The sequence below is a fragment of the Lepidochelys kempii genome, chromosome 3 (genome assembly GCF_965140285.1).
Source record: "Lepidochelys kempii isolate rLepKem1 chromosome 3, rLepKem1.hap1, whole genome shotgun sequence".
Taxonomy (NCBI): domain Eukaryota; kingdom Metazoa; phylum Chordata; order Testudines; family Cheloniidae; genus Lepidochelys; species Lepidochelys kempii.
In genome coordinates, this window is record NC_136382.1 from 31,943,594 (window position 1) to 31,958,979 (window position 15,386).

General features: G+C 38.6%; 1 protein-coding gene across 4 annotated transcripts in view; it reads right to left on the minus strand.

The window, feature by feature from the left end:
* The window catches only part of TAF1B (TATA-box binding protein associated factor, RNA polymerase I subunit B), a 58,156-nt gene that overhangs the window by 11,943 nt on the left and 30,827 nt on the right, over nucleotides 1-15,386 (minus strand). For all 4 annotated transcript variants that reach the window (XM_073336045.2, XM_073336046.2, XM_073336044.2 and 1 more), the window contains one exon: nucleotides 3,135-3,282. In XM_073336045.2, the coding sequence (XP_073192146.1) occupies nucleotides 3,135-3,282 (148 nt within the window). The remainder of the gene's footprint in view (nucleotides 1-3,134; nucleotides 3,283-15,386) is intronic.

Here is a 15,386-nt window from a genome sequence, read left to right on the forward strand (position 1 = left end):
TTCTAACACCTTATAAATACACAGATTTTTTTAAAATACAACTTTTTACCAATATTAACTAAATTAACCTTCAGAACACTCCTATGAGGTAGGCCAGTATGATTTAAAATATATACTATGAAATAGGGAAGAAAAATTACACTTTGAATAAAATACTCATTGGATCCTTTGGATGGAATAATGATGTTGCTAGGCCACCCTGGTCATACCCTAAGTATGGCAGATCTTAAATACATGTTGTACAACCTTTAACTTGTTTGCAGAATCAGGGTCTAACTTTACTTCAAGTAGTCCTGTAAATTTAAATAGAACTACTCCCAGTAATAAAATTAAACATGTGTGTAAGTGATTGCAGAAACAAGGCCTGAAGTGACACAGTTTAAAGTTTATAATGCTAATCTTAACTACTCTCTGTTTAAACCACAAAAGGAAAGAAAGTCAAAGACATCAATATTATTCCAACACCAGTTGTACTGCATCTGAACAGTCCAATATTACTGTATACTTATTTTCACTGGTGCAAAATCCCCACATTTCTTACCTTTCCAGTTTAGCAAGAAACTCAGGAACTGATTACATCATCAGATTCCAAAAAGATTAGCAATATCTTGCTATATTCTGACTGAGTACAACATTAGTTCAGCTATACTTTCTATTTCCACAGCAGCTATTGCTTGTAAGGAGTTAAATTAGTACAAGACCTGATCTTAATTTTCCAGTTGTCACCTTCATACACAACACTAAACACACAGAGACTATGCATCAAACCACTAAAATCCCTGAAAATAAAAATGTTACCAACAATAGCATCACTTACACAAGAAAGTTTCATTATGTTTAAATAGTGAATAATAAAAGAAAAAAATGACTTCTCATAATTCAACACTGTCCCAAGGGGATATTATCAATTCACTGTAGCCTAAATCACATAATATATTCCCACCCAGCTTCCCCCGCCCAAGTTTTTTATTAAGGCAAAAGTTACAATAAAACATTAATGTACTACAGCATACATTACTTATTCAGGATCAGATTAATATTTAAAGAACCTGGATAAAGCTTCTGGATTCCAGGTTGGAAAGCCCTCCCTTCTCTGAGAAGGCTAGAAATGGGTAACCAAATTTTTAAATACCTATCCTCTTTTTGGTGATTCTCTTGGTACAAAAGCTTTTCCATTACAAGGACAGTCCATATTTTACTATACCACAATTCCAAAGGAGGAAGGGTCACCACTTTCCAGTAATGTGCAACCAAAGTCTAGCTGCTAACAATAAAAATATATTTTGTCATTTTGTTTAAAATGTAGATTTCCCGGAGCAATAAGTAAGCACGTCAAGAGATCTTTAAGAAGTTGGTATTCTGTCATAGGATTAATTTCTTCAATAATTTTCTCCCAAAACAGTCTAATTCCTGGACACAATCACATGTGCAGTATTTTCCCCTTTCCCTGCAAACCCTCCAACAGAGCACTTCCCTAGGAGCAAAAACAGGATGGATCTTAATTGGAGTCAAAGGCCACCTACACAGTAATTTATAAAAATTTTCTTTATGAGCTACACAAATTGAAGATGTATATCCCCTTTCCCATACAGAGACACAGTCATACGAATCAATTTCTTTGTCCAAATCCCTCTCCCACCCTGTTATTCCTTTTTCAGATAGTCACTAATTCTTTTTATGTTAAGTTTTATTGTGGATTCCATTTGTTGCTCCTTTGTAACTATTCTTCTTTTGTAGTAATTTTAAAAGGTCTGACAGCTTTGAATTTCTTTGTAGTAAGTCTGAAAACTGCAGACCTACAGACCATCCTCAAGTCACGTATTTGATATTTCAAGATTTCAAAATAATGTGATGTTACATATAATGTAAATGCTACACAGGCACAGAATGATTAAAAGATGGAATATCCAGTCTGGAATTCTAGCTCTAAATGTGAGCTTTCTTCTTTTTACACATTCAAATGTGACCGTAAATAAGAACTGCAAGCTCACACAGTGAAAAGAATTGTTGTATTCTCATAAAATATCTGATACGTATGAAAAATAAATTACCATTTCTAAACTATTCAGTGAAAACAGCCATCTTGACTAACTGGGCCACTTGTGATACCTGCAGCATAGAAGCCCAATATATATAGCATATATACTAGTTTCTATAGTCATTTGTTAGATAATCTTGAATGTTTACTATTTAAACAAAAAGCATGGAATGTTTACACAGCACTAATTCTGATGTTAACTCAGAAATCAAGCAAGTCAGAAACTGATTTACAGTCCCTGACACTGTGACCCCAGAGAACTAGAATCACAAGGTACTTTTCATTTCAGTTTGTAAATACTGAGAAATCTCCGACTGAGCTTCAGATAGTTGTACAGAGAAAAATGGGATTATTTCTTTTAATTTCTTTGACCAGATTTTATATATTTTAATATATCTTAAATTGAAAACTTACTGAAATTAGTTACAGTTGCACAGAAAAAAAGTCTCAAAAGTCACTTTTAAAAATGAATACTAGCGATTCAAATGTATGTCAAAACATGTTTACATTGAGATAAAGCAACAGAAGCAATTGCAATATGAACTCCCTAAAAAACAGAGTTTAAAGTGGAAATCATGAAGCGTCCCCTAACTACAGTGGCACTCAAGAACAACCTTATAAAAATTTATATATACAATGAACATCAGCTCTCATGAAATTAAAAATGAGTACCACACATAGGGCTTGATCCTGCAAAGTGCTCTCCTCCAATCCAGCAAAGGACTTAAACACATGCTTAACTTTAAGAATATGAACAGTCCTAAGGACGATTGGCAGGACTATTTACATGCTTAAAGTAAGCATATTGTTAAGCACTTTGCTGGGTCAGGGTGCTCAGAACCTTGCAGGATCAAGCCCATAATAATTATTTTAAATGTTCAGCCAACTTATTAAATTATTTCTGTAGTAATTATCTTTGGAGTTTCATAACTAAATGTTAAGAAACTTAGAAGGAAGAGGGGAAGCACTGTCATATCACTATGATAAGGCTGGTATGTGAATAGTTCATCAGTTCCTTTGCTAGAGAGCCTTAGCAGTTTTAGAGAATACAAAGGCCAAGGTTTAATTAGACGGTAAATTTAAGAGGCGTATTTACCAGGTAAGTTGGCTTCCATCAGATATTTAATGCACAAGATGTTTGGATGAAGAAAGCAGCTATCAGTTATAGCTGGAAAACGAGGCAAATCTAAAAACGCTGCAAGTTCAGACATCTTGTTATGCACATCTTCATACACAGGCCAAGACTGAAAGACAAAATAGGTTTAAAAAGTTTCTTCTGTTTTGTTTATAGATTTTACCCCAGCATCTTTAGCTATCTGTTTTTAATTCAAATTCGACATTATTGTTATACAGAAACGTTCATGCCCTTTCTTTAGCACCTCTACAAGCTTTGGTATGTATTATGCAGGATACTCTTTGGAGCTGGAACCTTGTTCATAACATGTGTTTGTGAGGCAGCAAGGTTCCCCAAAAAAATAAATAAATCAAAAAAATACCCTAAAGCACTGCAAATTTAGCATGAACTCTCAAAGCTAGATAGATAACAATCTGTAGCTCTGTAACATAACTTCATACAAAAATCCCTTTCAAATTTCCATACTAATTCATAGAAATAATCTTGCAACTGTCTCCTTTCAAATCTATTAACCACATGAAGAAAGATTTCCAAGCTTCCACTGTAACATTAATTCTAGATAAAAACATTACTTATGATCAGACTCTTATTTGGTCACAATGAGCTCAACAGTTACCTGAGGAATAAAGAACATAAAGGGCAGCAGAATGTGACCTTATTTCTCAAGAGAAACAAGGTGGGTGAGATATCTTTTATTGGACCAATTTTTGTTGGTGAGAGAGACAAGTTTCTGAGCTTATACAGAGCTCTTCTTCAGGTCTGGAAAACTTACTCCAAGTGTCACAGCTAAATGCAAGGTGGAACAGATTGTTTAGTATAAGTAGTTCACATATATTTCAAGGGACCATTCAAGGTAAAGTGGCCCATTACCATCCCTCCAGTCACAGGAACAAAAGGAAGGAGATGTGAAGGGTTGTTAGTGAATTATAGATTTTTGTAATAAGCCATAAATCCAGTGTGTCTATTCAGTGCATGATTTTTATTGTCTAGCAAAGTTATGAATTTAAGCTCCCAGGCTCATCTTTTGAAAGTGTTGTGCAGGTTTCCTTGGGGGATGAGGACTGCTGGGTCAGATACTGAATGATCACTTTGCAAAAAGCGTTCACCCACAGATGGGGTATTTTTTGTCTTTTATCATTTTGCTGTGTGAGTTCATTCATGAGTGTGGCGATTAGGAGTCTAACTACACATAGTTGCTATTGGAGCATTTAGCACACTGGATAAGATATGCCAATCACAACATGTGGTGTATGTCTTGAAAGGTGTGTCATGAGGGGTGTTTATCATTGTAATAGTGGAGATGTGTTTGCAAGTTTTGCATCTGTTGTTCTGGCAGGGTCCAGCGCCGTTTTGAGTGGACATGTTCTGGTCTGTGGGGACCTTGCTTCTAATGATGAGCATGGAGAGGTTGGGGGTGGGGGGTGTTTGAAGGCCAAAGAGGCGGTTCAGGAAAGATTTCTTTCAGGATGGGGGTCTTCATCGATCATGGATTGAACTTGTTTGATGATACCCTATATGGGTTCCAGTGTGGGGTGACAGGTGACAACTGGAGGTGGGCGATTGGAGAGAGTTTTATTTCTGTGTTGAAGCAGTTCTCTCTGGTATTTGGGTGGCCCATTCCATGATGTGATCTACTTCCCTGATGGAGCATCCTTGTTTGGTGAAGGCAGTTTTGATTGTGTTACGGTGTATATCCTGGACTTCCTCCTCGGAGCATATTCTGTGGATCTGAGTGTCTTGCTGTAGAAAACAGATTTCTTGGTGTGTTTGGGATAGTTAAGAACATAAGAATGGCCATACAAGGTCAAACCAAAGGTCTATCAAGACCAATATCCTGCCCTCTGACAGTGGCCAATGGTAGGTGCCCCAAAAGGAATGAACAGACAGGTTATCATCAAGTGATCCATGCCCTCTCACCCAATCCCAGCTTCTGGCAAACAGAGGCTAGGGACACCACTCCTGCCCATATAAAGGTAGGTACGGTGATAAATGGGTTTCTTGCATATATTTGTCTCTAGGGTTCCATTGTTGAAGATGCTTATGGTGTCCAGGAAGTTAATGCTGGTGTGGGAGTGTTTCAGAGAGAGTTTAATGGACAGGTGGTAGTTGATAAAGTTGTGGTGAAAATCTAGGAAGGAGCTGAAGTCATCTGTCCAGTGGATGAAAATATCTTTGATGCATCTCAGGTGCACCATTGGCTTCATGGTGCATTTGTCCAGCAATTCTTCCAGGTAGCCCATAAAGAGGTTGGCATTTTGGAGAGCCATTTTAATACCCAGGACTGTTCCCATGGTTTGGGCAAAATGGGTTCTGTTGAATGTAAAATTGTTATGGGTGAGAATGAAATGGATGAATCTGGCGATATGTTTGGGGTGAATATCTGAGGGTTGTCCATTGTCTTGTAAATATTAGTGGCAGGCAGCTACGCCATCCATCATTGGAGGGATGTTCGTGTACAGGGAGGTGACCTCCATGGTAGTGAAGATGGTGTTCCGAGGGAGGTTGTTAATATTATGAAGTTTGTGGAGGAAGTTAGTTGTATCCTGGAAGAAGCTGACCCTTTGTGTGATGAGTGGTTTGAGAATGGTTTCTATGAGTCCCAATAGTACTTCAGTAGGAGTGCCGTGGCCAGATATTGGACTACAAGGTGGACAGAAAGCTGGCTAGCTCGTTAGGCTCAAAAGGTAGTGATCAATGGCTCCATGTCTAGCTGGCAGCCAGTATCAAGTGGAGTGCTCCAAGGGTTGGTCCTGGGACCGGTTTTGTTCAATATCTTCATAAATGATCTGGAGGATGGTGTGGATTGCACCCTCAGCAAGTTTGCAGATGACACTAAACTGGGAGGAGAGGTAGATATGCTGGAAGGTAGGGATAGGATACAGTGGGCCCTAGACAAATTAGAGGATTGGGCCAAAAGAAATCTGATGAGGTTCAACAAGGACAAGTGCAGAGTCCTGCACTTAGGACGGAAGAATCCCATGCACTGCTACAGACTAGGGAAGCAGTGGCTAGGCAGCAGTTCTGCAGAAAAGGACCTAGGGGTGACAGTGGACGAGAAGCTGGATATGAGTCAACAGTGTGCCCTTGTTGCCAAGAAGGCCAATGGCATTTTGGGACGTATATGTAGAGGCATTGCCAGCAGATCGAGGGATGTGATCGTTCCCCTCTATTCAACATTGGTGAGGCCTCATCTGGAGTACTGTGTCTAGTTTTGGGCCCCACACTACAAGAAGGATGTGGAAAAATTGGAAAGAGTCCAGCAGAGGGCAACAAAAATGATTAGGGGGCTGGAGCACATGATTTAAGAGGAGAGGCTGGGGGAACTGGGATTACTTAGTCTGTAGAAGAGAAGAATGAGGGAGGATTTGATAGCTGCTTTCAACTACCTGAAAGGGGGTTCCAAAGAGGATGGATCTAGACTGTTCTCAGTGGTACTAGATGACAGGACAAGGAGTAATGGTCTCAAGTTGCAGTGGGGGAGGTTTAGGTTGGATATTAGGAAAAACTTTTTCACTAGGAGCGTGGTGAAGCACTGGAATGGGTTACCTATGGAGGTCATAGAATCTCCTTCCTTAGATGTTTTTAAGGTCAAGCTTGACAAAGCCCTGGCTGGGATGATTTAGTTGGGGATTGGTCCTGCTTTGAGCAGGGGGTTGGACTAGATGACCTCCTGAGGTCCCTTCCAACCCTGATATGCTAGGATTCTATGATATTATGGGTTCCCTTGTTTGTGTATCTTGGGAAGCATATAGACGTTCGTGGAGGATGAGTATGTAGAGTCTCTTGGAATTGTTTGGGGAAGGATTTGATGAGATTCTTAAATTCCTAGGTAAATTGTTGTGTGGGGTCTTCTTTGAATTCTTTATAGTAGGTGGACTGAATAGTGACTCTGGATTTATGGCTTATTACAACAATCTATAACCCACTAAAAACCCCTCCCCTCCCTGCAGCTGCTTCTCCTCCCGTTTTCTTTCCTCTGCTACTTTATGTTTCTGGCCCCAATTCAGCAAAGTTGTAAACCATGTGCTTATGTCTATTCATATTTAGCAAAATGTTTAAGTACATACATCACTATAGTGTCAATTTTAAGCACACGCTTAATCCAGTGCAGGCTTTACTGCTCTGCTGAATAAGAATGAACTGCTGAACTGGGGCCTCTATTTTTGAAATCTTATAACCCAAGCTAAAAAAAAAAAAATAATGTTCAATAATTATGCTATCAAGAACAACCGAAATTCAATAGTCTCTTTTTGTTACATTACGTGATGTTTAACTCTTTTAATATAGGCAATTCAACTGTCATTCACACTTAACAGTTTTGAATGATTGCAAACAGTATGTCCATTTTTAAAAGGTGCCCCAAGCCTGCAATGAATTAAGAATGTGCTTAACTTTAAGCATGTGAATAGTTCTACTGAAGTCACTTAAAGTTACAGGAGTAACTTTTATTAAAGTGTTTTTTAGTTCCTTATTCTTCTAAACAAACAGTGATGAAAAGTAGTCTCCTCACCTGTTAGGCTTATCTTGAGATAAAAGAAATACATGTGTTACCAGAATACTACAAAATCAAGGTATACAGTCCCCTCCAATCAGTCTAAGAAGCAATTCATCAGCTTTACAACAGAATAATCGTGGAAGAAAAAATTTAAACAGTCAGGATTTCAAGTTTGAAATTATATACATTCTTTTATGCATAAATTTCAAAATCAGTGGAATATCAATTTCCTAGTGCCCTGAAAGAGCACACTGGAAAATCAACAGATAATGCAAATAGATACAGTGCAAAAATAATATACTTAATTAGATTCGTGGAGATGGAACTTTCCCATGAGAATAAGAAACACAAATACTGATCTGCCTAAATATCAATCAGGCACCATGTTAAAGATTAAAAGTGAGGTACATAAGGAACTCATAGCAGCTTAAATGCATCATTTCTCAGTCACTAAAGAACACCACCACTATTATTTAAGCATTCACGGTACTTCACAAAAAGTTATAAAGAGCTTTTGTTCAGTTTTTTCAAACCAAATTCAAGGTTTAATTTTATGATAAGATAGTAAAGATCAGCTTTTTAAGTGATGTAAAATACTACTCCCTACATAATGGTATTTCGTTTGTGGTGTTGTTTTTCATTGCAAATAGTTCAAAAGGATACAAACAACCTAAAATACTCCTGTGTGACCTCTTTTTAAGGATGTTTTTGAGTATAAATAGACAGGAGTGCTCTCCCTTGGGTATGTGTTCACAGTGGATTTAATAGAATTGGGACACATAATACACTTGGAGGAGCACACTAATTCATGACAAGGCCTCCCCAACCAAACCCTTCTCTTGATTCCTCCTTCCTCCTGTGGTTTAAACCCCAACAGCCTGTTTACATTTTTTCCTATTACAAAGGGATAGATAATTACAATGCTAGATTGAGTGACTTATGCATTACCAAAAGCACATAGATTCTGTTTTCTTCATGTCTGTAAATAGCAGGTAGAAGTTGAAATTAAACAACACACAAGATCATTTTCTACCAGGAACCTAGTTAGTTGGGGGTGACAATGGCTGTAGAGAGCTCTATTATTCAGAAAGCACTGAAACATCTTAACAACAAACATTTTACAGTTTAACGTCAAAAGAGCTATTAGCTTTTGCGGTGAAGTTCCCATGTGAAAATTTTCACTCCTACTTCTGCAGTCTACCACACAAAGAATGTATTCATGTTACAGCAGTAAAGGAGGAGGGTTTTTATTTCATTCAGTTTATAAAATATGTTCCCATATCTGGGTGCATATATTCACCGTACACAAAATTTATAGCAAACGTCAAACTGCCCTGCCTCAACACTCATCATCTTCCACCCATCTACTTATGTGTCCCTCCCCAGAAAAAGCCTGATAGAACAAGTCATCCTGAAAGTCAACCAAGTCAGGCTTTGATTAACCAATAATTGAAGCAAGTTTTGGAGTCACGGCCCTCTCAACTGAGAATGCCCTGCCTCCAGCACCTCATGATTAAATTCAGAGGAGTGGTTTGAGATGTTAGATCATATGCCTCAGATTACCAAAGAATAATTTTTTTTTGTTACCCAATATCAAAGTTTATCTTCACATTGCATATTTTCATCTGTGTTTGTGCTAAATATTTACAAGGGCTCCCCTATCCATCTCTTTCTGGAATTATTGTGCTTTTGTTTACTGTTCCCAGTCCTTGGGAGTCCCCCAAACAGTTTGTAACTCTCAGCTACAACTTCATGATGGCATTTTATAATTCCAAAGATCAAGAACAGAAGAACCATTATAATATGTATGACCATCAAATGATAGTCTTCTCATACTTTTGGCAAACTGGAGTTTCTTGAAGACGGATGTGGGAGATTCAGTTGTCTTGATGTGGATGCAACTGCTATTGGGGAGCAATTTCTTTGCAGCTCTTTTGGTCTTTGAAAGGTCCTTTATCTCTTGTCTCCACATACTATAAAACAAGATACTTTGAATCTAGAAGGTAGTAAGGGAATTTGATACTACATGAGAATATCTACTATACTTTTATCCCTCACTGTTTAATGTAACTCACAAGGCAGACTATTCTGTAGGAATATTAGCACCTGGAATATGGTATCCAGTGTGCTACATGTTGGATTGTTTCAATTAGCTAATTCTTTTATCATTCAGAGCTCTCTGGGAGAATTTTTTTCCTGTAATAGAAGAGGACAAACTAGTTTCCAAAAAGTAGATGATCCAATTTGTTAATATGAATAATCAGGGCATAGAAACAGATAATTGTTTTGGGTGAGCCCAGATTGCATCCTCTCATGCTTGTTATGACAGTATCAGAATGTTGCTAATCAACATGTGAAAAACTCAGAACCTATTGGCTAACTTTTCAGGTGCATTTTCTGGCCGCTTCTTTTAGACTGAGGGTTCACAAACTTTTTATTACTATGGATCACATCTCAATAGAGAAAGCCAATGGACCACTTCTCTCTCTCTCACACACGATTGTATGGACCATTTCTCCTCTCATTTGTGATTACATAACATCCCTGTAGCAATTGTTTTGCATGTATTTGTCTTCAACTTTAATATGATAAGGATCTATCCTTCTTGAATTTGCTATGCAGTCTCCTTTGCTGTTGATTTAATTTCCTCTTTTTCTGTTTTATTCATCTCTCCCTGTACATTTTTGAACTGCTTATTCCTTTTCCTTTTGACCATGCTTTGCTTCCACTTGGACCCTTCGTTCCTGGACATGCAGTCTAGATATCAGGATTTCGTCTTCTCATGCTCCTCTGGGCACATTGACTAGTTGCTTTGTTCTCTGCTCCTCTGAACATTCCCCCTACTGATAGTGGTCAGCAGCTGTAGTCGCTGAAAGGGTCTCCTTTTTCCATCTCCTCTTTACAAGTGGACCTGGTAGAGGCCAATCCAGATGTCTCTTTGCAATGAAGAGATTCAATACCTGTGGAACTATCTGAAAAGATTCTGACCTATCTGAAGCAGCCTATGACCAGCCATCTCTCCCCAGACTACAGTTTGGAAAAATGTGCTAGGCTGACAAGGACCAATGACTAGGATATTGATTATTCCAACATGAAGGCTTAGAAGAAGATTAAGCTATGATTTTGGGGTCGGGGGGATTTAAAAAAAATTATAACTACACTGAAAAGTTGGTGCAACATATATTCTTTATAAAGACAAATATAAACACAAAACACAGTAAGCTATTTATTGTAAAAGAGCTAGTAAATCAAGTTTGTAAACTAGAATAACCTGCATGCATCTAATAATCTGAAATGCAGTGAAGTCAGGAGCCGTAGATGCTGGGTGATGCAGAAGTGCTAATTTAGCCACTAGCTGATTTCATAACAGAGCTGACACTACTTCCAATAACTATGCCACATGTGAAATTTACAACCAAAATGATATTTGAAACTGAATGGGAATGAGATGGTGACTCAGTACTTTGTATTATATAGATGTCCTTGGAGAGATGTCAGCTTAAAAATTCCTACATTAAAATGGAATTTCCTTACTTGCTTTGTGTTGCTCTCAGATCAGTCACTCTGTCCCCCTTCTCTACCCATTTGTCAGCCTCTCCATCATCTAAATCTTTTTCCATGCAGCCTCCACTGTGGTTCTATCTCCTTGAGATCATCCACAAGACCCTTACTTTCCTCATTTAAGTACATCTTAAAAACCCACTTCTGCCAATGCTATCTACAGTGAGTTTTGTTGATTTGTATACGACATTTTTTTTCCTGTTCCCCTAAACTCTATTCACCTGACAGACTATGAGCTCATTGGGATTATTCCCCAAGGTTGACAAAACACATGTTCAGATCAACCAGATGAAACGTCTCTTTAAAGATATGTAGCGAAGTCAGGTACCCATATGGAAAAAGAATTCACCAAAATGCATTGACCAGAAGAACTTTTACAATATTTCCAGGTATTGATGGCTCTAAAATTGTTCTGGAATGTCATCAAAGCAATTACCATATAATGTATTCCTAACACCTTAGATTATTAGAAGTGAAAGATTTTAAAAATCAAGTTTACTTTCCACCAAGAATTTTTTTTTTTTGGCACCACATTCAACTTGGGCAGTGAAAATAGCACAGTTACTTCTGTTTTGTAGTTCGTTTCTAATATGTTGTGCTTACATTTTCCACAGCAAAAGACTTTACTAAAAAAGTACTGGATCCGTAAGGAATGTTTAAGAAATATAGAGCAGTGATGTAAAGGATGGACTAGATGATTGCATACATCTCTTCCAATCCTAATATCTATGAATCATATGTTGCTGCTGATGTAATAATGGAGGGGCATGCCTGAGACTACTAAAGGTGAACAAATGGCAGGAAAGAATAAAGGGTGAAATTCTTACTGCTCCATTTAGATAACTGTTCAATATTCCAAAGAAGAGAAAAAAATTGTGAGGACTCCACCATGAAAAAAAGAAAAGAAATACAGAGATCAATCTCACATTTAAAATAAGTTTTACAAGATTCCACAGGAATGAAGCACTAGGATAATAGTAAGCATTAGACTTGTCCACCTTGTAGAGCCTGGCACGTGTGTTGTTGAGATGGTTTCCTAAACTCTCTAGAATATTAAAAATGCAGCCAAGATCATCCTTATCAAACCATATGAAAAGCAACACTGGCACTGTGTCCATCTCCTATAATAACTGCACCTTTTAAACTCTCAGATAAAGCTACCAGTGTTGCTTCAGAAGCCAAAACTTACTCCAGAGGGCTGTGTTGGGCATCAAAGGAATGTTCTTTATTCAGGAAAAGCTTTCATTTAAAAAGGTTCAACATACAGAGAATGATCAATGATAAATCACTTCTGTGAGCAAATCCGTGGTATGCTATGGAGAATGACTGCCTAATGGTGAAATCATATCACATATCTATTTGAAGAATGCAGGACTGGTTGCTATCTTGTCCACAAGCGAAAACAACAACAACAGGAATTAGAGGATGAATACTGAATACAGAAGAAGCTTGCTTTGCTAGATAGCCAAATAAATTCCATTTCTTTATTCTATCTGGAAGACTTTTCATCACAATGCTTCTTGGGGATGCATAACACTACTTTGGTTATTGGGTAATTTTGAAAAAGAAAAGTTCTGGTTGAATGAGTTCTAATATATTATTAAACTGGCAAAGACACATGATTGAGTGTTGCTTTGTACATGCTCACAAGACAAATCTGAGTGATAATGAACACTTAAGCTTAATAAGTTTTAAAAGCCTACCTAGTGTTGTGTTGAATTGTCTAACAAGTATTCAAATTTAAAGCTTGCAAACAAGTTTTATTGAATTTCACAAATATTTTATTAGGTTTGTTTTCCTTCTTTATTAAGCAATGCTTTAAGACAGGTAGAGACAAGCTAGAGTTTCTGTTACACAACAGCAGGCTCCCATGATAAACCTGATTACAATAACCCTGTCAGAAGTGAACTTCCTCCTCAGCGCTTTTAAAAAAGCCTCACCCTTGCTTATTATCATTCTGAAGTAGTTTCAGAAGAGAAAAGGGAAATTGGCAGCTGTTAATCGCATATCTGCAATACATTAGGAAAAAAAAAAGGAAACAAAAAATCCCACCAAATAGAAGGGTTAAAATGGACTCCAAAAACAGTAGCAGGACTGAGGAGGGAACTGGTGTTTATGGTTTTGAATGATAAAAATGAAGGCAGCAGAGTTGATTTGCACAACTTATATGCTTCTATTTGTATTTCTTACTAAGCTCTAAAAACTCAACAGAGCCTTAACTGGCTTCTGTGTCAATTCTAACATCTTTGGGAAGGGGAATAGAGATAAGAATTTTATGAAATGACACTCAGAGGATACATCCAAATCTCAGTAGCCAGAAAAATAAGACACAGCCTACTTGCTATCATTCTTAGAAACTACCACCAAGTAACCATCTCTGTTCTGTGCTTACTTTTTATGGTGTAAACCAATTTATTTGGTTCTAAAAATTGTACTTCCAAAAACAATTTTAAGTCTCTTATCCACTGCCCCATCAAGTTTGCTTCTTGTAAACCATAGGTGCTTTAAAAGATGTAATATGTGCTTTAACCATGATGTAATTCTAATTGTGGCACCTCCACAATACGCATGTCACACTACCCTTCAAAGAAAAACAATGCATTCTTCAATAAAACATAATTTTACCATAATATTACCTTAAACAGTGTAAAAAGAAAAGGAGTAAGTGAGCTGTAGCTCACGAAAGCTTATGCTCAAATAAATTTGTTAGTCTCTATGGTGCCACAAGTACTCCTTTTCTTTTTGCAGATACAGACTAACACGGCTGCTACTCTGAAACCTTAAAAAGTGTGTCTAACACTTTAAATTTGGGCAAACTTGCCAAGCAAAGAAGAGGTTTCCTGCTCCATCAAGTTTATGAACGAAGACCCCGATCCTGATTTCAGTGGAGCTCTCCTTGGATGCAAGAATCTGCCTGCACTGTGTGGATCCAACTGTGCAATAGGGTCTAAAGACTCACAAAGGGACTGATACATGGAAGTAGAGAATGATGTACAGTTGTCACTGGAGTGGGGAAAGTTTTGTGGACATGAACAAACATTTCAACTTAATTCCCAACAGATTGGTTTTAAACAGTTGGTTAACAGATTTATCTACAGTCAAGAAGCTGCCTACAATAAAAATGCAAATGTACAATCCAACAAACTTGGGAGACTGGAATATTTTAAGCGCTGGAAGTTTCCTATAAGGGATACTGAAAACTTTAATTATTTGAAATTGTCTGATTTCAATAGAGTGCCTGTAGCAGGGTGGTCACCCCACTCCTGCCCTGAAGGGGTTAAAACAGCCCTGGGAGAGGGCTTCCCTGGGGAGCCCATAGTAAAAGCAGCCCTGCAGAGGGCTACAGCTGGGAATAGCAAGGCTGACTGGGGGAAGCAGCCACAGATGGGACCACGCCCCAATCAGGCCACAGCTGGCCCTTATAAGAGGGCTGTGGGCCAGGAATCTCACTCTAGCCCTGGATTGGGAAGGGCTAGCTGCCTGAGAATGAGGTATCTTAAGCGGAGCAGTGCTGGGGAAGGGCAAAGGGAGCTGAGGAGACCCAGCCTAGTAAACCCCCAGGCTGCAGGCCTTGGTAAAGGCCCAGAAAGATACTGGGGCTGCAGCGGTGTAGCCTGGGAATAGGCAGAGGCAGCGGGTCCTAACCACTTGCCAATGATGAGTGGCCATTACACTGCAGTCTGCCCCAGTGAGCGGGGCTTAGATGATGATTGGTAGTAGCCACTGAGGTAAGGTGGGTTTAGAGGGTTGGGGGTTCCCCTTGAAAGAGAGACCCAGAGTGTGGGGGTACTGATGGGGCAGAACTCCAGAACCGGGGTCCGGGAGGGCCAGAGGGCCAGTGGGAGACGAGACACCAGCCTGCAGAGGGCGCGCCAAAAGCTGGAAAGAGCTAATTCCCAAGACAACCAGCAGGAGGTGCAGCACTCATGAGTCTCGCTTCGCTCCAGTGCCCTTGTCTAATTTCAATAGATTTCCCTTAAATCGTATGTCTTTAAATGAATTTGAAAAATTAAATAAGAAAAAAGGGGGGAGATTTTCAAAAAGTCAAAGAGATTTAGAAGCACAAGTCCCAATGGAAGGAGGAGGTCATCCTCCATTCCAATCCTGCCTCAGCCACTGATTCATTGTGTAGCCTTGGGCAAGTCACTGTCTGTCGC